At 41.4% G+C, this 23,947-nt stretch overlaps 1 protein-coding gene across 1 annotated transcript in view; it reads right to left on the reverse strand.

Annotated features, from left to right (window-relative positions):
* Positions 1-1,121: 1,121 nt before the first annotated feature.
* The window catches only part of dusp3a (dual specificity phosphatase 3a), a 28,561-nt gene continuing 5,735 nt past the window's right edge, over positions 1,122-23,947 (reverse strand). Inside the window, exons 2-3 of the mRNA XM_050060987.1 lie at positions 17,786-18,018; positions 1,122-11,372 (exon numbers count right to left, since the gene is read on the reverse strand). Of these exons, the coding sequence (XP_049916944.1) occupies positions 11,143-11,372; positions 17,786-18,018 (463 nt within the window). The 3' untranslated portion in view covers positions 1,122-11,142. The remainder of the gene's footprint in view (positions 11,373-17,785; positions 18,019-23,947) is intronic.

Here is a 23,947-nt window from a genome sequence, read left to right on the forward strand (position 1 = left end):
TGGGATGTGGTGGAACGGGAGATTCTCATCATGGATGTGCAGCCGACAAATCTGCAGCAACTGTGTGATGTCATCATGTCAATATGGACCAAAATCTCTGAGCAATGTTTCCAGCACCTTGTTGAATCTATGACACCAAGAATTAAGGCAGTTCTGAAGGCAAAAGGGGTCCAAGCTACATACGGAGTGGGTAGGACAGAAATAACAAAGTTACGATACCTTCCTCCATCATGGACTCTCTGGCTCTTCACCCCATCAAAGATCAGCTGTCAGCGTGGCTTGCTGTTGGTCAAAGGTGCAAATTTGCATGTCAAATACAGCTGAAACTAATGATTTTCATTGTAAATCATTCTAATTATTTTCACATTAATAGATTGTGTAATCTATAAAAAATAACTGAAGTCCAAAGTGACATCTTCAAAATTACCATCATAAATGGTAAAGAAAAGCAGCAAATTCTCACATTTAAGAAGGTGGAAGCAGCAAATGTTTGACATTTTTACCTTAAAAAAACCCTTGAAACAATTGGTTGATTACCAAAATAATTTTCTTTTAATGTACTTATAATTACAGCTCTAGTGTCAAAGTTGTTACCTTTATGTGAAACATTTGTGCGGATTAATTTACCTCATCAGGTGGATCCCCTGGTCATGCTGATTCCGCTGGTTCTGCTGTAAAATTTCACTGTGTTAAATCCTGATGTGTCCAGGCTCTGTTTACATTCTGACACTTTGCAGACCTCTGATCTTTGTGGTAGCTCATCCAGCTTGTTTTGCTATGTAAGCTTACGTTAGCTAATGCGCTAATGAGTGTTGCCACCTGTTAGCGCTGTAAGTGAGTCGTTTACACAAGTCAGTCCACAGGCTGCTAAAGGTAACCGAGAACTTTAGGAAAGGTCTCTTTTTTTTAAGTGAGGTTATAATCCATTCACCCTTTGGCAATATAAATGATTACTGTAAAAAGTGACATACAGAAACTTTAATAAGACTCATATGATATACAGTAAAAAATGTACTTACACAAAACGGACCCGTTCCCATACTGTTCAGCACAGACGAGACATTAGATGTACTTCACATGTATTTACAGTCTATATACACATATTTATACTGACAGGTAGATACTGATCTCCATCTGCTCTTACAGAACAGACAAACCTCTTGGTTTTGAAAATAATAAGCCACTCATGTAAGATGTTAATACCTCAGCCATTTATTTCTTAAACATAAGAAAGACGGGACTTCTCCAAGGTAAGAAAAATAACATTGCAATTTAAAATCAAGTGCACTTCAACAATGTCTCATCCTGTAAGGGAGTCTGTCCCTTCCTGCTGCGTGAAGTGAGATACACAAACTGAAAAACAATCTAAAGAATCGATCTTTACTGTAAGGCTTTGGGTGGGGTGCTGTGTTCGTCGAGATGTCAGTGGCGGTGACAAATATATATGTGGATATACCCATAAACAGCCAATCCAACATCGCAACAATGTCCTCCGCGACACCTGTGCACGAACAGAAATGTGACAAGATAGGACGTGGATTGTGTAATGGACTCCAGGAGGAGTCGGGCAGTGGGCTCGTTTGTGCTAAAACTTCTGCTGTAAGCTGTTTATCAGGATGTGAGCGAGAACAAGGAGAAGAAGATGGCAGCTCTGCTCTTTACCTGGGCCAAACAGTATTTGTAAGTAATTTCCGGTGTTTGTTTGAACACTCTCAAGAGTACCAGATGGATGGAGTTTATTGCATCACGGACAGTTCAAATAAGTTCAACCAGATGAGTTTCCATGATGTAAGGTATCGACTGTCCGTCACAGAGGGTTTAAAGATCTCAGGTTTTTGCCTACTTCAGTGCAGATGGCTGAGATACGCCACGTGGGACTAACCAAAAGTCAATTTAATGTACTTTCCTGTGATAAAAAAAACTGCCTGGCTCTCTCTGAATAATTTAATCCTCCTTTCCACTGTGGTAACTTGCACAGTCTTCAACAAGCACCATGAATGAACTACAATTACTGCCTGGTCCAGGTACCATTATTGGTGACTCACCCAAAAACAACACGGATAATGACGTAGTGTGTTTAGCTTCATGGTTAAGTCAAAAGAAGTAGGTCACAATCACACTTTCATGATTTCCTACTGTACCAAAAATAGCCTTCTTTATTAGCAGAGAAAAAATAATGAACCTAAAATCAACTTACATCCTCGTATCAGGATAAATCTAAATAAAAATCAACTAAACTTTAAGGAGAAAAAAAGTTTCATCTGCAATTTCAACTCACTACTAGATCCAATATCAAACAATGTCCTATCTATATAGTAGGCCAGTTAAGACGGTAAAATGCAGCAATTCACAATTGCCTTAGTGCGTGTTACATACTCAGTATATATAACAATATACATCAATGGCATTTTACATTTGACATTCTCAATAAGACAGAAAGTACCTGGAGTATAACCCACGAAACGATGCTGGTACCTTGTTGAACTTGTAAAACTGTTACAGGGTTTCACACCAAGGAAGAAAAAATGTCGTTTGATTGAAAAGTGGTTGGATTGTAACTATTTGACGTATCCTCATACAACAGTTCATATGATAGCTAACGAAATTGCACATTCAATGGTTTGTATAATATCCAATGAATGAGTGCCCCTACTGGTTAGGTTGAAGAAAAGAATCATGGTTGAGTGTTGTAACGTTCCGTACTTTAAGTTAGGTTATTGACGTAATGTCACGTAATTGACATAAAGTTACGTAGTTTAGGTTTAGGAAAAGAATCATGGTTGGGGGTAGTTATAATGGATACATAGGTTAAGTAAGGTACTTAACGTAAAGTTACGTACTTAAAACAAAGTCACGTACTTAAAGTAAAGTTACTCAGGTTAGGTCTAGGAATGTAATGTTATCTAGGTTTAGGAAAACAATCATGGTTGGGTGTCATCACGTTGAGAATGAAACAGAAAGTTATATGGCTAACGTTTAATTACGTACTTACTTAAAATTAGGTACTTAACGTAAAGTTATGTGGATTAGGTTTCGGAAAAGAATCATAGTTGTGGGTAGTCACGATAGATACACATGTTAAATAAGGTACTTAACGTAAGGTTAAGCAGGTTAGGTCTAGGAATGTAATGTTACCTTGGTTAGGTGTAGGGAAAGAATAGTGGTTGGGAGTCATCATGGTAAGTATGAAACATAAATTGACGTAGTTAATGTTAGGTTATGTACTTAACTTAAAGTATCCAGGTTAGGTTTAGGAGAAGAATCATGGTTGAGCAACATCACATTATGTACTTAACTTAAAGTTAAGTATTTCAAGTAAAGTTATGTAGGTAAGGTTTAGGAATAGAATCATGGTTGGGCATTGCCACGTTAGGTATTTAACGTAAAGTTACGTAATTAGCGTAAACTTATGTAGGTTAGGTTTAGGAGAAGAATCAGGGTTGGGCGTCATCATGGCAAGTACTTAATGTAAAGTTAGGTTGTTGACATAATGTTATGTAATTAACGTTAAGTTATCCAGGTTAGGGTTTAGGCAGAGTCATGGTTTGGCGTTGTCATGTTAAATATGTTACAAAAAGTGACCTACTTAACATTAAGTTATGTACTTAACCTAAAGTTACATAACTAACTTTAAGTTTGATAGGTTAGGTTTAGGAATAGAATCAACGTTGGGCGTCATCATGTTAAGTTCTTTTCTTATAGTTACGCACTTTACGTGATGTGACAATGTACCTTAAAATGACTCAAAGTCTTTTAGGGGAAAGTCGTGTGTTTGTTTGTTTTGTTTGAACCACCCCTACCTGCCTCCATACGGAGACTTTCGCTCTTTATACGACTTCCTTCTTAACTACCATCAGCGCTTTGGTGATCGCAGCCTTCACGGTTACGTGGGTTACATACAAATTCAGGTGCGTTACTTTTCATAGCTATACATACGAACTGTGCATGAGAACAGCCTGAACTATCTATGACGTCAAATTATCCTCAGTTAACTTGATTTGCTGAACAGCAGGTGGCAGTGTTTCTCTGTTACTCAATGCATAAAAAGAGTGTGAAGCCAGCAGTGTAGCCATCATAGACGCTTTCTTTTTAGGCAATCTGTCTTGCATCTTTGCTTCACCCAAAAAGGAAGAGCTGTACAATTTTGTCGTGTAAATAGTGGCTACAAAATGTGACAGAAAACATCTACCATGGCTAGTGTTTATCAGGCTCCATCTTAGGAACCGAAGACTGTCAATGATTTAATCAGTAAGCAGGTTGGTGTAGGCAGTTGATGCTATAGAGTACATACCCTCATCCTGGACCGATTACCCCAATAATTCTCAAATTTTGAAGACATACTGAACTGTGTAGAGTTAGTTGTTGCTTTTTGTGAATTCAGAAGGAGGGCAGTATTGTAGAGCAGATGTGAATATTTGTATGAGTGAAACCCCAGTCCATGTGAATGACAAGAAAAGCCAATCGAAAACAGAAAAGTAGAAATGTTTTTTTGTAAAATACAGTAGGTCACTTGGCACAAGACAATCTTGGTGTGTAACGTGTTTGTGTGAGGGCACAGAGGCAAGTGGTTCTCTGTCTGTTATATAATCTATTCAATAGGGAAAACCTCATTGTTGTGTGGTTTGGGGTTCATGACGAGGTGGTAGGAAAATGCAGCGTGACACATGCGCAAAATTAGACTTGAAAATGGACTCAGATTTGAACTGCAGCACCCGATTTCTCTTGCAGGGAGCAGCACTTGCAAGATGTGTGAAATCAAGTGTGTTGCTTTTACACATCTGAAACATTTTCAAGTGCATGCGATGGCCAAATGACGGGAACAACCTGCACATGAACCAACACTGGGAGCCAGAATCAGTGCAACCTTGTGACGTCCCCCCCGTGAGAGACATTACAACTGCACTCATGTTCTCACTCAGCAAAGTTTGAGACAGTTTAGCCTCATTTCCAACTCCCTGTGATAATATCCTGTTCTCTGACTTGTCCTCCAGGCCAATAATGAGTCAGAGGCTACAGCAACACTTGACATTTCAATGCATGTTTTGAGATTCCACTTAAAGATTGGGTTTTATGAGAGCAGATCGCTGTATAAACATACTGGCTGTATTACCTTAGTTTTAAGCCTGCAGCAGGACTTCTTCCTCACTGACCTTAGAAATCTTCACATCGGTTATACTCACACATTCTGCTGGGCTTCTGCCAGGCTATGTGAAACTGAAATCATAGTGCTCTGGACCACAGAAGCAACAACTTCGACAATTATTTTCATTATCAACTGACCTGATGACTGTTTCCTTCACAATTCAATCAGCTGTTTGGTCTATAAAACCTCAGAAAAAAGTGAAAATGAATATCATAATTTACTCAAGCCAAAGGTGATGTCCTGAAACAACTTTAACTGAATCTTTTTTGGGTTTTGAACTGTTAAACGCAGCAAATCTGCACATGAGAAGCTGGAACCATCAAGTTTTTAGAAATGAATTAAACGCTCAAGTGATTTAAGTTGCAGATTATTCTACTGTAGGGTTGCAGTGGTATACCAGCTTCAAGGTAAGGAGACTTTTTGCATGTACTTCCATTCAGAAAATGGTTTCAAGTGTCAGATATAGTAATAAAACGTTTGTAAAACCAAAAATAACTAATTGTGTGTTCACACCTGCCCAAATGAACCGCACTTAGGGGGCAAACGGACTTGAGTAAGATTAATCCGAACCAAACAGGGCAGGTGTGAAAGCACCCTTAGTTTCACACGAACTTTGGACTCCTGGGTCAAAGTCCTGTCTTTGTTTGACCCCTCCGCCATCCAGACCAGCTCACTACTTGTACTTTGTCCTTTGCTCCCATCATATGACAGACGACGGCCTGCAGTATGAATGTCATATAAATATAGCCTCCTTGCTCACAAATATGTGGGATATTTACGAATTTAGGTGCATTACTTTTCATAGGTAAAAAAGCCAGTGTTTCACAGCTAAAACACTGCATTGAAATGTTAAATGTCGCTGGAGAATCAAGTCCTTGTCATGCAAAGAAACCCAAATATCAATCTTCGCAGAAAACTTCAGACTCCTGTCGGGGAAAGAAAGAGCTGTAAATGATTTTGAAGCACCAAATGAATGGGTGACGGGATGAGTGCATCCTACATCCATGACAACACGTGCGGTCATATGCAGGATAATCCGTGTCCATCTGAAGCTGCCACCTGCATCTTGTTGTACATTATGAATACATTACCATGGAAACTTAAAGCTGCACAAAACATTAGTAAACACGATGATCACATGCCTCAGTATCCCAGCTCAGAAAAAAGTCCTGCTGTCATAAGCAAGTTTTGCACAATTGTGATAAGAACCATCACAATCAAACATTTTACATGTACATTATATCTGAATATGAATGTACATGTAGTCAACTGTGGAACAGAAAGAATGGAGGAGCTATTCCGTGATGTCATATACAAATATAACATGATATATAAGACATACTGACAATACCTACACGTTATAGACACATTGCTCATACATTCATATATGTCAACACTTAAATATGTATATACAGTATACATGTATATATTCATATGTATACAGATATATCAAAGGAGGAATAAATAGTGCCATTAATGAGGTGAGACAACCTAGTTTCCATTCTCCTCTCTAGTGAGACAACTATCCCCCTGGATTCATGCTAACGTGCCCCGAGGTCGTTTGTTCAGGAGAAATAGGCAATCTGATGTGTCCCAGGTAGCCGAAATGACCTGGCCCAGCATCGGCCCAAAGTCGGCACCCTGGAAGAAATAAGTTGGCTGAGACTCAGGATGAATGACGCCCCAGAATCGGGCCAGATAAACCGGCTGCCGACACTGCAGTCAATGGGCCTATATCAGAAATGACCTCGCCCAGCATCAGCTCAAACTCAGCATGCCGGAAGAAATAAATTAGGCTGTGTCTGGTTGCTGGACTTGGCTGAGACTCAGGTTGAAAGACACCCCAAAATAAGGCCAAATAAACTTGCCCGATTTTGGCTGCCGACACTGCCGTGTCTGGGTCATTGTCAAAAATGACCTGGCCCAGCATCGGCCCAAACTCAGCATGCCAGAAGAAATAAGTCAGGCTGCAACCAGGTGCCTGACTCGACTGAGACTCAGGATGAATGACGCCCCAAAACCAGGCCACTAAATACTGCCATTACTGGGCTGTTATCAATACTGACCTGGCCCAGCACTGGCCCAAACTTGGCATGCCGGAAGAAGTAAGTCAGGCTGCATCCTGTTGCCAGACTAGGCTGAGACTTGGAATGAATGTCACCCCAAAATTGGGCCATATAAACTTGCCTGATTCTGGCTGCTGATAGTGCCATCACTGGGCCGTTATGAAAAATGACCTGGCACGCACACACACCGGAAGAAACGAGTCAGGCTGCGTGCAGTTGCCTGACTTGGCTGAGACTTGGCATGAATAACTCCCCAGAATCAGGCTAAATAAACTGTCCAGATTCCGGCTACCGACACTATCATCACTCGGCCGTTATCAAAAATACATCGGCCCACACACTGAAGGAAATATGTTGGGTTGCATCCTGTTGCTTGACTTGGCTGAGACTTGGGATGAATGACGCCACAGAATCAAGCCAATAAACCATCTTGATTACGGCTGCCGACACTGCCGTCACACAGGTGGGACATAGTGGCTGAACTCCAGACACTCGTTACTGAGTGATGCTGGTGTTGATCCAGCTCAACAGCTCCGACTTTCCCTCAAACTGCCTCCTCTTTGATGGGAATTTGTCTCAGAAACTCTCGAGGAGTGACCTGTTGCAGGTTTTAAAACACTCCGTCACCATCCTTCCTGGCTCTAGGTCTACTTTACAGTAATACACTCAATAATAAATACTTTCAAAATGTACTGCTGAACTACTGCTGCCTATATGTAACAACTACAGCCTGAATATTTAGATGTGATTACATTCTATATATCTGATGGGGGTATTGACATATATTGCAATGCTTTACAAACAAAAGTTGTGGTTTGACCCTGTGTGTGCATGAAGTCAGGCATAATAAATTACTGTATGACACACACACGTAGGAGTGAGACATGTTGTGCATGGACCTCTGACAGACTGTTGATGAAACAGTGGTGTTGGATGCTGACCGAATGGCTGTGTCAGGGAATTGGCAGTGGACAACTCTCTGGCGTGATGACTGGAACGTTCTGTTGAAAGAGCGGGTGGCATCTTTTCTCTGGGGATGCATCTGACAGCTGAAACTAAAGGCCTCTAGTTTGAAGGCGGTAAACTGGTAAAATCAGCTTTTAACACCCCTCAGCTGCTGCCAAGTTTTGGTAATGTGTGTGTTATGAAAATTAGAATTGTTAACCAATATTATAACTGACATATTATACTGAAGAACCTCAGGGTGTTTCCACACTAAACCGGCTAAGTTAGAAAATGCATTTTCTTGACAGTTTAACCCTCTGTCTTCACAAATCTAGAATTTTTCTCACTCAAAAAATCAGCTTTTGGGAAAAATGACTTAAGCTTGCCCACAGAATTGGAGGCTGTGCTACAGTAAAGCTGAGAAAAGGACTTCCTGTCGCCTTTCACCTGCTCTGAGATCACTAATTTTAAAAGTCCATGTAGCCGATTACATGGCAGAGCTGCAATTAATAAATATTTCACTGTCGATTTTACTGCAGAGGAGGAAGAAATTTAGCAGTGTGTTAAGGGCCTTTGCACACTGAGTCCGTAACTTTCATCCATCGGAACATGTTCGATTTTCTGTGTTTTTCCACATCCGTCAGCGCCTTTAGAGACGTTTGACCAAGAATCAGTGAAGAAAATGTGGCGGCGGGACACAGCTGCGACAAGACAGAGGAATAGGGCGCACAGAATCATTTCATAACTCAGACAGTTCACTTTCAAAAGGTCAGATCACAACGAATAAAACACATTAGAATCAGTTTGAAAAGTTTCTGTGCGATACGATTTTTTTTCAGATGACGGATTTAAAAAACGCATCTGAAAAAACTGACTCAGTGTGCAAAGGCCTTTACTGTGAGTGGAGATATTCACAAAACAACTAAATGTGTGTTTGCGTGGTTGAATGTTTTTCACATGCTTGGTTGGGTAAGGTGGTCACAAATCTACTTGCCCAAGGTCAATTTTTACTTGTCCCTAATCAAATAGTTTTATTTATTAGCTGTTTTTAAATAACAGAAAAGTTAGTGTTGATGAAAATGGACCCATTTTTATCCGCCTTGCTCTCAAACTTGAGGAAAACCTGCGAAATACATAGTTGGAGTTTCACCCACATTTTCTAACTCCACCCAACCTAACTACCGTATACAGATTAACTGAAATGGTTGCACATACTTTTACCCACCGCCATTTTCTCTCCAGTGCCTGAACAGAGGTGAGAACAAAGCAAGATGGTTCACTCCTTCGCTACTTTCATCATCAGCTCTGGAAAAAACTGTGTTCATATTTTACCAGTTGCCTGATTGGGGAAGTCAGTTGCTAGATATACTACAACCCAACATGACATTTTGTTATTGTTGAGCCTTGTGGACGCCATCTTCCCCTGTAAACAGCATTTTCAAAATCAGTCGGCTTAGTGTGGACAATGTCTAAGTCAGAGGCAGAAGTGCAACAACTGTCAGTGTCTACACAGGATGCATTCAGGTACAGCATTGAGTGTAGGTCATCCATGTTCTGGCAGCTCAAAACACAATCACTGTTATTACACATGTAAAGCTATCCATATGAAAATACACTTGTGTATACTGCGAGCAAAGCTGAAACTGCTGCGGAAATATCTGTTCTGTCAGATGATTAAAAAGCGCCTCCTGTGTAGACTCGCCGTACGTCAGATCAGCCCTTATGGGAATTATACAGGGCTTAAAATGATCAACTGAGCTCTGAGATATGTTGCAGTGTTTATAAAAAGTGTGTCTGACCGGTGTAACATTTGCCTCTGACACACAAACTGAACCAGCAGATTGTGTTTCAACTAAATGTCTTTATCAAGTGTAAACGTCTTTTCTGCATCTTCGAATGAATGTCACCCTTATTATTTCTGATTCAAGAGGAAGCTGATATTGTAAATAATCCACTTTAGACATTAAATCCTGTGAATTAGCTCATTTGAAGGTTCTTTTGAGGAGGATATTCAGCCCAGTGTTCTCTCAGATACTGTTCCTATTTACCTAAATGTGATTTGTCTCGTGTGCAGGCTGATTGAGCTCAATGACAAACTAAAACGTCACATTTAGCTCTAATGAACATTCGTCACATCAGCAGCTAAATATGCCCTCTTACATGGACAACACACGCCGTGGCAGCAGCTCATTATTTTTAATTAGCTTGACCTTTGCTGCCGTCGCTGCCAGTGATACAACAACCATTGAATATACCGCTGTCAAACTAGAGGCCGCAGAGTCGAGGACTGGAAATGCTACACAGAGCTATAGCTTGCATCAGAGTGTGAATCATTGGTGTTTGTGCATTTAAATATCTGCCCCTAAAGGTGGAAGAGAATTGAGGATTTTTAAGGATCGAGAGGGCAAAAATAAAACTCTTTTTCAGTTTTCATGGAATGTTTGGGATTTTCCTCCATCCATTCACATATCGCTTTCTGACTTGCGTCGTCTGCATCGTGTGTTTTAAAATCTAAGAGTTCATTTGGAATTTATAGAGTACTCCTGCTGGCGGAGACATCACTGACATTCCCGGCAGTGGAAAACTATGGAATGATTGTGCTATAATCTTTGATTCAAGGAATATCTTTAAAAATCAGGGCGAAGTTTTCTCAACTTGTGGGAAGTGAAGGAATGCTTTAAGGTGCTGCGTTCAGGGACCCGCAGCAGTGTGGAAGTATTTGAGATCACACTCTTTGTGGGAGCAGGCGGAGGACTGACAGACGTCCTCGCACAGAGCAGCAGTGAACTGAAGAGTAGAAAGAAAATGTGTGTGTGCGTGTGGAATAATTATCTACACAGACAAATGCATGTATGTTTGTGTTTCAGAATACCCCTTTGTGTGTCAGATGGGTGCTGGTTTGGTCAGGGTGGGGTCAGTCTCCGAGAGCAGCTGAAGCCTGTGAAAGGCATGATGGGAGGGAGACAGGGCAGAGAGTCTGTCCTGCTTTCATTTGGTCTTTAGTTTGCCCACCTCCCCGTTCAGCTTGCCCTCCTTTGCCAGCTTCTCATTAAGTTGGCACAGTTGGCGAAGGAAGCCGTCGTTAGGGCCGATTTCTCTCTTATGCCTCACGGTGGCCACCGCCAGCCGGGCATCCATTTTGTGGCGCAGCATGAGGTAAGCAACAACCATGGTGGGGGAGCGGCTGTAGCCTTCTCTGCAGTGGACGTACACCTTCCCTGGAGGATGCAAACAGAGGATAGAACAATAAGATGAGTGCTGCTGTGTATGTGCTGCAGAGTCACAATAACATACACCACAGAGAAGTGCTGAGTCTCATCATAAGTCACTTTAAAGCATTCAGCTTGCAGTATCTTATTCTCAACACATAAAGACCGAAACAACCAATCAGCTACAAACCAAAATCAGATGGTTTCTCCTGAACATTTAATTCTTAGAAACATCTCAGGAAACATACCGTCATTTTAAAAAGGTTCAATAATCTCCTAAAAAAGGTGCTCACTGTGGTGTTAACAAATGCTACTCAAACTGCAGCAAATAGTGCATTTAGTGGGAACTATTTTCAGCAGCGGATTAATCCACATCTGTATGAGTGTTTGTGTCAGCAGGGCGGTGTGTGTGGGAGTCAAAATAAACTAAAGTGTGTGTTCATGGTAATGAAGGAACATAATGATGTGGCTCACTGACATTTCTTTGACAACACATTCTTGCTCTAAACTTGTCAAATATGGCAGTTTGGTCAGTGGCCCTACGCTTCAAACTTTGATGCTCTAGGTCCTCCAGTCGGTTTCGACTCCTTACATGCGTAGTGTCTTTTAAAATGAATGTCTGTGTTTACAGGAAACGTAGGTTTACCACTAGAACTACTTTCGGTTTCGGCAACAAAACTACTCAGTAAAGTTAAAAAAAAAAAAAAAAGATCATGATTTGAGTTAAATAAAAGTATGTTTCTTGCGTAACTTAAAGCCCCTAGAAGGAACTTTCATTTTGAGTTGATTTTGGCGACCCTGTGGACAAAAGCGGTAGTGTTTTGCCGGAATGAAGCCTACATTTCCCATGAGCTCTAGCGCGTTTTGTCGTAAAGACGCTTACTTGGCTCGCGCATGTGTTTGTTTTGGGGATGAATGAAACAACAAGACGGGAAAATTTTGCCCCCGCTCCTATCGGGGATCCCAGCTCACCTCTGCCGCGCCCCAGCTCCACCTCTCCGGCGTAAGCGCCACCGCCGCCGGGGTAAACGCAGCGGTCGGCTGGTAAGGCTGAAGGCCTGTTTGGCGAGCACTTCCACGGCTTCTTGGACTGAGTATGGAGCGGTGCCTCGCCTCTTTATTTCTCGGCACTCGCTGGACCCTGTCGACGCCTGGCTGGTACCTGTCGTCGGCCCGGATGAGGTGTTCCAGCCCCGCGGCCCCTGCTCTCCTCGTCCCCGCTGGCGCAGGGTGAATCTGCGCAACCTGCGGCCTCTGTGTGTGGCTCCCCGGACAGCTAACGCCGTGGACCCGCCGGCTCCTGCCAGGATTGGGCTGGTAAATGCTAGATCGCTAGCGAACAAAACGTTTATCCTGAAGGATTTCCTGACTTCCCGAGGATTGGATTTTCTCTGTGTGACTGAGACGTGGCTGACTGTTGGTGAGTCCAGTGCTTTCACAGAACTTTTACCCGATGATTGCTGCTATTTTAACTCCCCGCGGACGTCGGGTCGAGGAGGAGGAATAGCGACTATTTATAAGAGTCACTATAAATGTAAGCAGCTAGGTAAGATGACGTGTGCCGTCTGAGTGCCGTAAATCGTTTCGTCCTGGAAGCGACCTGGGGCGGACCCGGAGACAGTTTCCTAAAGGTATGGATATACACTATATAGAAATAGCTTATCTTCACACCGATGGTCTCATTTGCTGTTGTAGGTCACGAACAGACATCAGCAGAAACGAGAGACTTTTGCATATCCAGTAAAAAGTTCCTTGTAGCGGCTTTAAGTTACTGAATATGTCACGTGACATTACCTACTAGTATAGGAAAAAAACCAACAACTTTAACATTGACTTTTGGTTTCACACAGGACACAAACACCTGCATTCTGTGTGAAAGTCCTGCATTCTTTTGACCCATCCATATATTATTTTTAGGCCAGATAAAACCAGAGGAATGTATGTTTTATATGGTATTTCTTTTATATTGCACATTGTTATAATGCAGATGTTAAGCCCCTTTCCACCCATGAACATCTGGGTTTTGTCTTTAGTGGGAAAGGGTACAATCAGCATTCATTCACGGGACAAATGACTCCACAGCAGTCACTGGTACTGAACAGCTGCAGCTCCGATCAGCAGTGATGGAAACATGATTGTATTATTCTCACCCCTTTCCAAGTCGATGCAATGACTCCATTGGTTGCTTCTGCGACTCGTCATCTCAGCCACAAAATCTTCACACATCATCCCAAATTAGTCTGCACCGAGTTTTAAAGAGATAGACTGAAGAACCAATATGATAATACCACTGTAATATTCTCACTGGCCTCCATGCTGCTTTCTACTTTTAACTAACCTGTGCATTTGTGACATTGAAGGTGACACGCCAGAAAAAACACAAATACGCATACTCTTCTACTAGTATTAGGAAAGGACCCTATCGCCTATTTTTAACAGGTTTTCCCACATTTAAAAAAAACAAAAAAAACAACTGCATATATGCGCTGGTTTTGGTGGAAGTTGTCTTTCTTTTTAAAGTCACAGTCAAAAGGCAGTTAGAGCATGTTTTGCCTCCATAATGTGTCACATCCATGGGGAATGCTCAAAAGTGACTACCTGTTAAAATTCAATTAGTAGCCTGGGCAAAGTGTTGTTTTATATGTTGGGTGTGGTTACCTAGTCACCCCAAATCCCATTTGACTGGATAAATGTATGAACCTCAAGCCTTAGTCATTGACAGCATTTAAACATTTTACAGAACAAAAGAGGATTTGATGTAACAACACCCAAAAAGAAACCGTTAAACAGATGTATGTTACATTTGACAGGATGTCTTTAAAGAACCGTACAGAAATGTCAAGTAAACCTGACAAATCACCGTACAGGATATCTGCTTCATGGTGGCTTTTAACTCTGAGACTCTGAGGAGGAAGACAAATGAGTGAAGAAACAAATTAACAAAGAAACACAAAGAAGAGTAAGAGTGGTTTGGGAACATATGCTGTGATCAAAGATGCCTAGCGAAGCATCTTCTGTGCCTGGAGATGCAAATACAGGACCTGACCTCTGCTGCAGACTCGGCAAAGTCAATCATCTTCACCGCACCCACATCCTGTGTAACGACTCAGTGTGTGTTCACACGATACGTGTTCTCTGTTCTGCATCTGTGTTTTCCTGTCTGCCTGTTTATTTGTGTGAATCCTGTCTTGTTTGTGTATCTAAGATGTATTTCTATCCAACTTACACTTTCATTACTGACAAGCCAAAGGCCCCATGAGGACTCTGCCTTGGCGAGCAGCACAGAGCAGCTGATGTGCCGAGCTCAGGTCAGATCTGCAGATTCTGCACTTTATTTGAAACCCAACACCGCTCTGTGTCCCTCTCCCAGTGTTACCCCCCAACATCTCTCTCTGCTCTCCTCTCCATACTATAATCTGCTCCTATCCTTCTCCCCCTCTGTACTCCACCAGACCAAGTCCTCTGCCAATGAAATGACCTCTTCAATACCTAATCACCCGGCCTGCCACAGATCAATGCTGATTCTCCTGTATCCTCTTGTTAAGACACGCAGGATCTCTGGCTCACCACTTCACTCAGCCTCTCAATCCATCACTCACTCGCTAACAGGGCTGTCATTTTTAATTTGAACATGGAAATAAGTTAAATACTCAAACTGTGATGTAAAAATTCAAACATAAAGTCTTTAGATGGACACACAATGGGAAGTAGTTTTCCTTGCAGTCCAGCAGAGGGCGCCCCTTGCATGACGTATTGACCTAAATCTAAGTTAACAAATAAAACTAATAAATAATGTAAAAGCTAATGTATACTCGAATGTAACAAGTATTTGGTATGGATAATGTAATCTTCCGAATTAAATCTTTCAATATCTGTACTATGAAGGAAATATTGGGTGGTGTTCAATATCATCAACACTGTATCTATGGCGCAGGACCTGTGTCGACGTACTTCCCCAGAAATGTAACTACAAGTTGACCTCCTGTCTATATTTGTAAACTGAAACCATTTCCCTCAGTGGAAACAAAACTTTTATTTGCTTTAATTTCACAGATAAGAAACAATAAATTGTGAAGACAATGAAGCCTCCACAAAAATAACATTTTAAGTCTTGTGTGTGATTTATCCTGGCTTCATACGAGCAGAGGAAACCTCCGCTCGTTGCTAGGCTAATTTATACAGTGTAAATTCCATAGGCTTGTGCTAATAACGTTAGCATGTTGTATTTCTTTGGAAAACATGTTTAGTATAAGACAGTTGTTTTGTCAGTGAACCTTGTGAGTTGTAATGGAGCCAAATTTTGTAGCGTTACCTTTGTTAAATGTTGCTGTTGTCCCTGGCTTCATATGAGAAGGGAAAGTCTGATAGCTGCTGAGCTAATTTATACAATGTAAAATGCCATAGGCTTGTGCTATTAACGTTAGCATGTTGTATTTGTTTGGAAAACATGTTTAGTATAAGACAGTTGTTTTGTCAGTGAAGCTTGTGAGTTGTAATGGAGCTGAATCTTGTAACGTTACCTTTGTTAAATGTTGCTGTTGTCCCTGGTTTTATATGAGAAGAGGAAAAGCCCGCTAGCCGCTAGGCTAATTTATACAATGTAAAAAGCCATAGGCTTGTGCTAATAACGTTAGCATGTTGTATTTGTGGGGAAAATGATAAAGACAAGTGTTTGTCTGTGAATGCTGCGAGTTATAGTGAAGCTGATTTGTGTACTTGTGTTTGAAATTGTCGCTATTCACCATGTTGTTACCGGCTTCTTCTTCTGTTACACATTTAATGCTACTCGAATTCTGGGTCAAAGCACGGGACGGAAACTGTGGAGCATGCTCAGAGCGTCTAGGCCAGTGTGGGTCTGATTGACTGTATACATGCAGGAGGAATTCAACTCCCAATCACATTGTCTAGGTGTGTTAGTCCAAGTTTGAGAAATTAGAGTTAGTACGACTAACACGTTTACGTGTATTTTAAAAAGTCTGGTTTTAGTCAGACTAACACAATAAATCAATTTTCTCTAATGTCATGCAAACACACTGACTGTTAAAATATGGAAGTTACAATTAAAATTACGGCTCTGCCTATTTGGAAATTGCAATTTAAGACTTTAAAGAGGCTCTGTAGACCCTTGAAAGTTTGCAATATGAGCTCATTAACACGATCACTTGCTGTAACATGCAGTAACCTTGTGTCTTCATTATGACAGACACACAGGAACAACACATCCATGCAGCTCCTCATTAAAATCCCAGACCTATGACTTTCTCAGAGCTCGCAGCGAGGAGGTCACAAAATGTCAAAGATAATGTTGCACATAGCACAATGTCAAACTACAGCAACAGCAGGCAGCAGAGTGGAGGTGAAACACTGTCTCATATCATCCTCCCTCTGCTCTGCTCTCCTCGCTGCTACAGTCGCTCCTGATTTACCACAGCGTCGGAGATCCTTCGCCAAACTGCCTGAGAATTAAGATGCCTCTCCGTGTCAAGGCTGACAATAAATCCGTGCCATAAAATACAGGGTTCAGCACACTAATTAAACGCATCCCTCACGTGCGGTGACAAATTAACTAAATTTAGTTGCAGCTTCGGGAGAGCTGGGGAAAGATTTTTTTTTGGAGAGGGGAGGGATGAGGCCTCCTGGGACTGATTGTTCCTTCAGTCTGCATTTTCTGCTTCACAAAATGCAGCACAACACATGTGAAATGTTAAAATACAGAACACCTGACCTCGTAGGTATATCACAGCTAATTTAAGACGTAACTCCCATGTGATTTCTGCATGTGTCAGACATTGTTTCATTGTTTTATTCCGGTCCAAAAGTGTCGTATCACCCGTTTAACAAAGCTGCTGTAGGACACAATGAGGTGCATCTGGTGCTACAGGTGAGTTCTGCGTGGAACATTTCGACATGATCTGATAATGGAAAATGGAGCAGGGCTCAGGAGTGTGTCAGATTTAGCCCGAGACGCTCAGGGCCGTCGTGATTATCCTCTGCGTTCACTTTAAGATCCACAGCGATGAACTGAGAGTGAATCATTAAAAGACGCCTTAAATCTTGTCTCCTTTGTTCGACGAGCAACAAGAGGAGCTTGTTTTCGTGTCTCAACCTGTGGAGACAAATTACTTTGAAGCGGGAGCTACTGAAGTGAGAACGACACTGTGTTACCCTTTGATCTGCTCTACCTTTGAGGGGTTTAGTTAAGACATGAACTCTCAGTTCTCTTTGGGCTTCAGGTGCATTTGCACATACCGATACCAGATGATATACCGTTCTCTACCAATATCTGATAATCTTTAAGTTTCATGTTCATTTTGGCCCTGCTGTTACTGATTTTATTATCTTACCAGTCATTTCTAGGGGTGGGAACATTGCAGCATATTTGAAAAAAAAAAGAGAAAAATAAAAAATTCAAATGACCTCACCTTTGCCATTATTGTGTGCGAGGGCCTTGTCGATAAAATCAGCCCCCTCCTCAAAGAAGGCACTGAGGTTGAACTGCTCCGTGTCGTTGGCCTGGATGCCGTGGTACATGATGCCCGTGCCGGCGTAGAAATCCGCACTGGTGTTCACATGCATGAAGGAGGTGCCCTCTGCCACGTTGAGGACGTGCGTCACCCCAAGTTTCTGCAGACGCATTGCATTCTGGGCTACGAACCTGTGTATTCAGGATCACAGTAGAAAACTACATTACTTCAATCACTTTAGCAAGTTGCTGATGTTGAAACAAACTCTGTGCACCAGTAAAAACTTATGAAGTGCCACTGTTGATGATAAAACTTCTTTGTTCTCTCATAACACAAAATGATGAGTGTACAGCAGCAGAGCAAGACATCAAGACAAATAACAGCACTAATAATAACACCTGACAGATACAGCAAAGCAGCGTGTCAGCACAATTTATTTTAAAGTGATACTTTGACAATGTAGGTTGCATCTTTCACGACCGCTCTGCATGAGCACTGCGCTGGCACCATCACAGACACTCTTTATCTGCTGGGAGCTTTCAAATGTGTCTTTGTACATGTTATCCCAAACTGTGGGACTAATTTGATGATCACTGCTTTTATTCATAATTTAATTTTAAAAAATATAATAAAAAGCCAAAGGTGACGTCTTTAAGGCCACACAGGTGTTTTCACTTGTTCTGCTCAGGTTGAAGTTGGGCAGAGACAATTCATCTGATTGTGTACACCTGTTTCTTTTCCAATTTAAAACACTATAAAAATAAAAAAGTGTTTGTTTCACTGCCTTAACATTTGCAAGAAATAGTATGCCTAACATGACCAGAAGACTTGATAAAGACTTTGAAAATACTTTTACAACTTACTTTTACTTCTGTGTTGAATCAACACCATACCAACGCTGTAGCCTGACGTGCACCTCCCCAGAAATGTCACCACACCTCACGGTAACGTAGACCTCCTGTCTGTTTCTGTAAGCTGACACCATTTCCCTCCCTTCCCTATTTACTTTAATTTCACAGATAAGAAACAATAAATTGTGAAGACAATAAAGCCTCCACAAAAATAACATTTTAAGTCTTGTGTGTGATTTATCCTGGCTTCATATGAGCAGAGGAAATCTCTGCTAGCTGCTAGGCTAATTTATACAATGTAAAATGCCATAGGCTTGTGCTAATAACGTTAGCATGTTGTATTTGTTTGGAAAACATGTTTAGTACAAGACAGTTGTTTTGTCAGTGAACCCTGTGAGTTGTAATGGAGTCGAACGTTGTAACGTTACCTTTGTTAAATGTTGCTGTTGTCCCTAGCTTCATATGAGAAGGGAANGCTGATTTGTGCACTTGTGTTTGAAATTGTCTCTATTGAGCCATGTTTAATGTGTGTTTAATGTGTGTTTTGAATCAACTAAACTTTACAGCACTTCACAGAAACCTCTGCCGCCGACTAGTGTTTCGGAGGTGTAACTGCAGAATGACACAGACATATTATTTGGATATTTGCAAGACTATGGCTGCATCCAAATGTCCACCCTCTGGACTTGCGCACTGAGCCCTCACGGACTTCAGTTGTATGTACTGTGACGAGTTCACCGCCATCACGTAAAGTCTGCGAAGGCAGAGACCTCAAGCCGCTGATCGACAGGCCTCAAGTCTGTTTCACATCACAATCATTGTAACTGTGGTCATATTCTGTCTGCTCATCTGTCCCTGCAGATAACAAGATATAAATCTCATGTACAGGGTTGTTTTGTGAGTGAAGAAAATAAATTCCTGTAAAACACGCAGACTTTTTTTTGGAAACAATTTTCAATCAGGACCTAGTGACTAAACAGCTTCACCTCCATCTTCATCTACTTATCTTTCAGGAAACAATAAATCTGCTCCCCTCCTGTTTCACTGTTCTTTGTTTACAAGGATTACAATACTGCATATTGGGCCTACACAGAGCAAACAAACTGTAACAAAGCAATACGGGGATTTGGCTGCTCCAGCCCGCCTGGCTCGATGCCTGTGTCCACTGTTACGATCCAACCTGGCCGAAGGCACTGCCCATTGATTCTGAATAAAACGCCTCTTTTGTTCATGTTGTGTTCAAGTTTTATGGAACATTTAGTGTCACTAATTAGCTGTACAGATATTTATGTTTATATGACAGAAAGCTGCATCATATTGTTGCTCTGCAGCTGACAGAGACACACACATCATGATTTCAATCAAAAATAGTATATATGCTGCTGACGTGTGTCTACCTCTCTCCAGTGTGTTTTCTCCTTTACTGTTAAATGAATACTTCACTACCTAAATTACCATTTGTATATCAGTTACTCACTCTGTGTTATGCTGAATTTGCCTGCAGTGAAGAGTCCAACAATGGAGAAAGTTCTTGATGAACTGAACTCATAGGGGTCTAACATGTTTAACAACAGCAAAACTATGTGAAAACATCAGTTTACAACCTCTCACAGAACTCCTGCAGTGTAATCCAAGTCTCATTTATCCAGTTGTTTGCTCAGTACTTCCCAAACAGACAGCCCTTCCTGACAGGAAACTGAACGTGAAATTAAATCTGCCTTGTTCAGTTAATTTGTTTGTGTTATTGTGTGAATTTGGTGAGTCTGAACTAAACCTTTTAAGAGGCTGTGCACCTGTCCCCTCCTTAACCACCTGGAAAACACAACGTCAGGCACTGGGTCCTACTCTGTGCCAACTTTTAAGGGTGTGGAGGCAGGTTGCGCCTGAGGTTGCCGGACATAACCAGCATTGTATCATAGCCTATTTATCAGAAATCCTGAGTGCAGAGCTGATCTTCTTCTAGGCCTGGTTTTGTAAGTGTATTAGGCCAAATATATTGTCCGTGGGACAGATGTAAAACTTCTTTATAAAAATGAACTGAATGCCTTTCAAGGATCTTTTTCAGGATCCACGGAGACCTTGTTTGATGTGGTTTTGCTGATGTTAAAAAATGCAGTCGCCAATTACTTCAGTCCATCAAGAATTCTCTTTGTTTTTGGATTCTTCGTTTATCGTGGAGGCATGTGAAAAAAAACAATGCTTTCTTTACAATTCTATGTAATACGTTGTGAGTAACTGATACATAAATGGTCATTTGGGGGGTGAAGTATTCCTTTAAATGCATTTAAATTAGGGATGTAAAATAATGCATTAATTTTGATTGATTAATCACAGAAAAAAACAACACACTAAAAAATGTAACGCTGATTAATCATGTTCTGTGGTGCCCTTTGACCTGGTGCATCTTTGAAGGCCACAATCGCTTTGTCACATGATGGAGGCAGACAAGACGATGCTGCTTCACCAAAAGAACAGAGAAGAAACTTTCTACACTTAACCTATTTTGAGAAGACAAAAAGAACCTAATTACAGTACTGCTTCACCCCGCGAATGGAACACCTACATTTTAAAAAACGTTTCATTTTCATACCATCGGAGTACTTCAAGCCTGAAATATCACCTCAACACAAAGCATTCAGCAGCAAACCTGGAGGTCTGAGCTAACACATCCTCTGATGTTAGCACTAGCAGTCAGCCTCGTCAAAGCCACACTCGACCAGGCGTTCAGATACAAACTGAGTCAGTCTACCTGTGACTGAATAACTACCTCTCTTGCAAAATGGACTGCAGACCAGTTTCGTTGGTAGAGGACAGGGGGACAACTGTGTCCAAAATCCAGCAGCTTTACAACACACCTGCCAAAATTCATTTGAATTGAATTTTTTTTAAATTAATTTCACAGCAAAAATTGATGTGATTATTGACGTTAATTAATCACAAAGTAATTTAAATGAATAAAAAACACAAGAGACGAGTTCTTTCATAAAAGATGCACAATATCAAATGTATACCAACACTGTTATTATCCCTATAATGCCTTATATAGTAAGCACAAATGTGTTGTTTCAAATATTATAAAAGCTAAAAGCTTTAGTTCTATATCTGCTTATTTTTATTTGGACCTGAGAATGATAAATCTATGTGTAAAATGCTCACCCTGACAGCGCTGAGTGCTTTTATTGCTAGATCTCCTTACAGTCAATATGAGGCTGCCGAGGCGAAGCTAGGTGACCCTGGACAGCTCCCTAGAGGTGGTGGCTGCAAAGCCCCCTCTGCAAGGTCTAATAAAAAATCCTCCCTGCCACCATTTTTGCTTTATGGCTGTTGGAGAAGGGATGAAGCAGCCCATCTGCTGGTGTGTCAGCTGCAGGGCACACAGTCCTTCAGACGGGAGGACTCTTAATTCACATTATCCTCTTTTTTATTCAGAGTATGTCAGTATATATTAAGACGTATGCCTGAGTACATGCTTACATGTACAGTACGAGCACTTACAGTGCAACATAAGTAATGTGAGTGTGGAAGCAGAAGTGACTGTACTCGTACACAACACAATGCAGAGGCACACACTGTGGTTCAAGCGAGTTCACAGCCAATGGCTCCCTCTCCTATTTTACCTGGCCTGTCCCAGCCTCCTCCACCCTGGGATCCGCAGTCCCACAACATCCATTATTAAAGACCAGCTTCACAAAGAGCCAAAGTGTTCCTCAAAGCAAACAAACCACACCTTAAGTGTGTCCCTGAGCTGCACACGGCGGATTCATAGTGCTGACTACAACTGATCTGAGAACAGTGGAAGGAGCTCTGGAAAATACACTCACAATGCATTTCAGAGAGAGATGGGAGCGTTTTACTGACGAGTTCATCAAAGTGCGGGGAGTTATTGACATTACTCACGGATCATCATTTTTAAAACTACTGTATTATCGTTGGAGGTTCGATGTGGATGGGCCCGCATTTCTTTCTTCACCCTGCCAGATGTCTGTTTTTTAATTTCTTCAGAATGTATTCTTGCTTCATCCCTGGGATCTGTTTTTATTTTTCCAGGAATGTCACAAGAAACGCTACCTTAGTAGAAATCTGTGCCAAAATTCTGAAAACATAGTGGTACTTGTGTTTCTCCAGTACCATAGGTACTGATGATGCAGTTCTTCTCAACCTGGAGGGGCAACTTGAACATCTACAAGTGTTCTAATCTGCTGTTAAATACCAAAGGAAGAAGAATGTCTACCAGCATGAAACAACAATAACAATAACACATGAAAGCGCCAACAACAGCTCCGCTCGAACTCACCAAAAAGTAATGTATTTATTTCCTAAGGCCGATGTATTCTTTATAAGTCTTTGCAGAGGGAGTATTACGTGTTTAAACTGCGCTAAGGCAGCTGAGTGTTTATTCATCTAGTTTTGTTTTTTTTTGGTACTCGAGAGTTGAAAAATGCTAAATTCCAGTAAAATGCTGCGCTCATCAACGTCACTTTTTACCCAATCACGGTGTAAAAGGGGCAGGACAAATAGCCTACCACAAAGCAGGCTGCTCTCATGCACACAGCCAGTAATTGAGCCAGGAATTCATGTGTAACACATGTGCTGACGAAGGTAAAGAAGGAAGTGATCCAGAGTGGTCTAGTTAGGAGACAGGTTACAGCAGTGGAAGGGTCACAAGACATAGGACTTTCCCCAAAAGTCCGGTGTTCAGAACCATGTGAACCTTTAGTAAAGTTTGATGCATTATAAATTAAGCCGTCACCATATTTCTTTTGCTAAATCTAAAGACTGCCGTTTGTTGGTGGATTTTCTCAAGTCTACATGCAGAATTCCACTGCCTTGATTCTCGCTGTGCAGAGTTTGGAAAAAACTTTTTGTATGAACCGAACCTTGTATGCTTCATCTTGCATTGGTTTCAGCTGTGCTGAAAAATCTTGGTTAAATAGCTCATTTTCTTTTAATCTGCACTCCCCATGACGTCCAGCGCACAGTGACAGCTTGCTAACAGGCAGTTGGTGCTTCTCAAAGTCAAGGACAGATCCTTAGACGGAGGCTACGTCATCGAATCCCCTCAAAGGACTGTCCTAATTTCAAGGGTCCTTCTAATTCTACCAAGGACCAAGTCTTTCCTTCAGAGAACTTTCAAGGATGCATTGTGTATCCTCAGCAGGTATTAAGTACCCACAATTATTTTTGATCGATTTGCCGGACAAAGAAGCAGGGCCTCTTACAATGATGCACACCTGGGCACTCAGTAGCCTTTTCCAATGTGTATTCACTG

This window comes from Epinephelus moara, chromosome 13, assembly GCF_006386435.1.
Source record: "Epinephelus moara isolate mb chromosome 13, YSFRI_EMoa_1.0, whole genome shotgun sequence".
In the NCBI taxonomy this organism is placed as follows: domain Eukaryota; kingdom Metazoa; phylum Chordata; class Actinopteri; order Perciformes; family Serranidae; genus Epinephelus; species Epinephelus moara.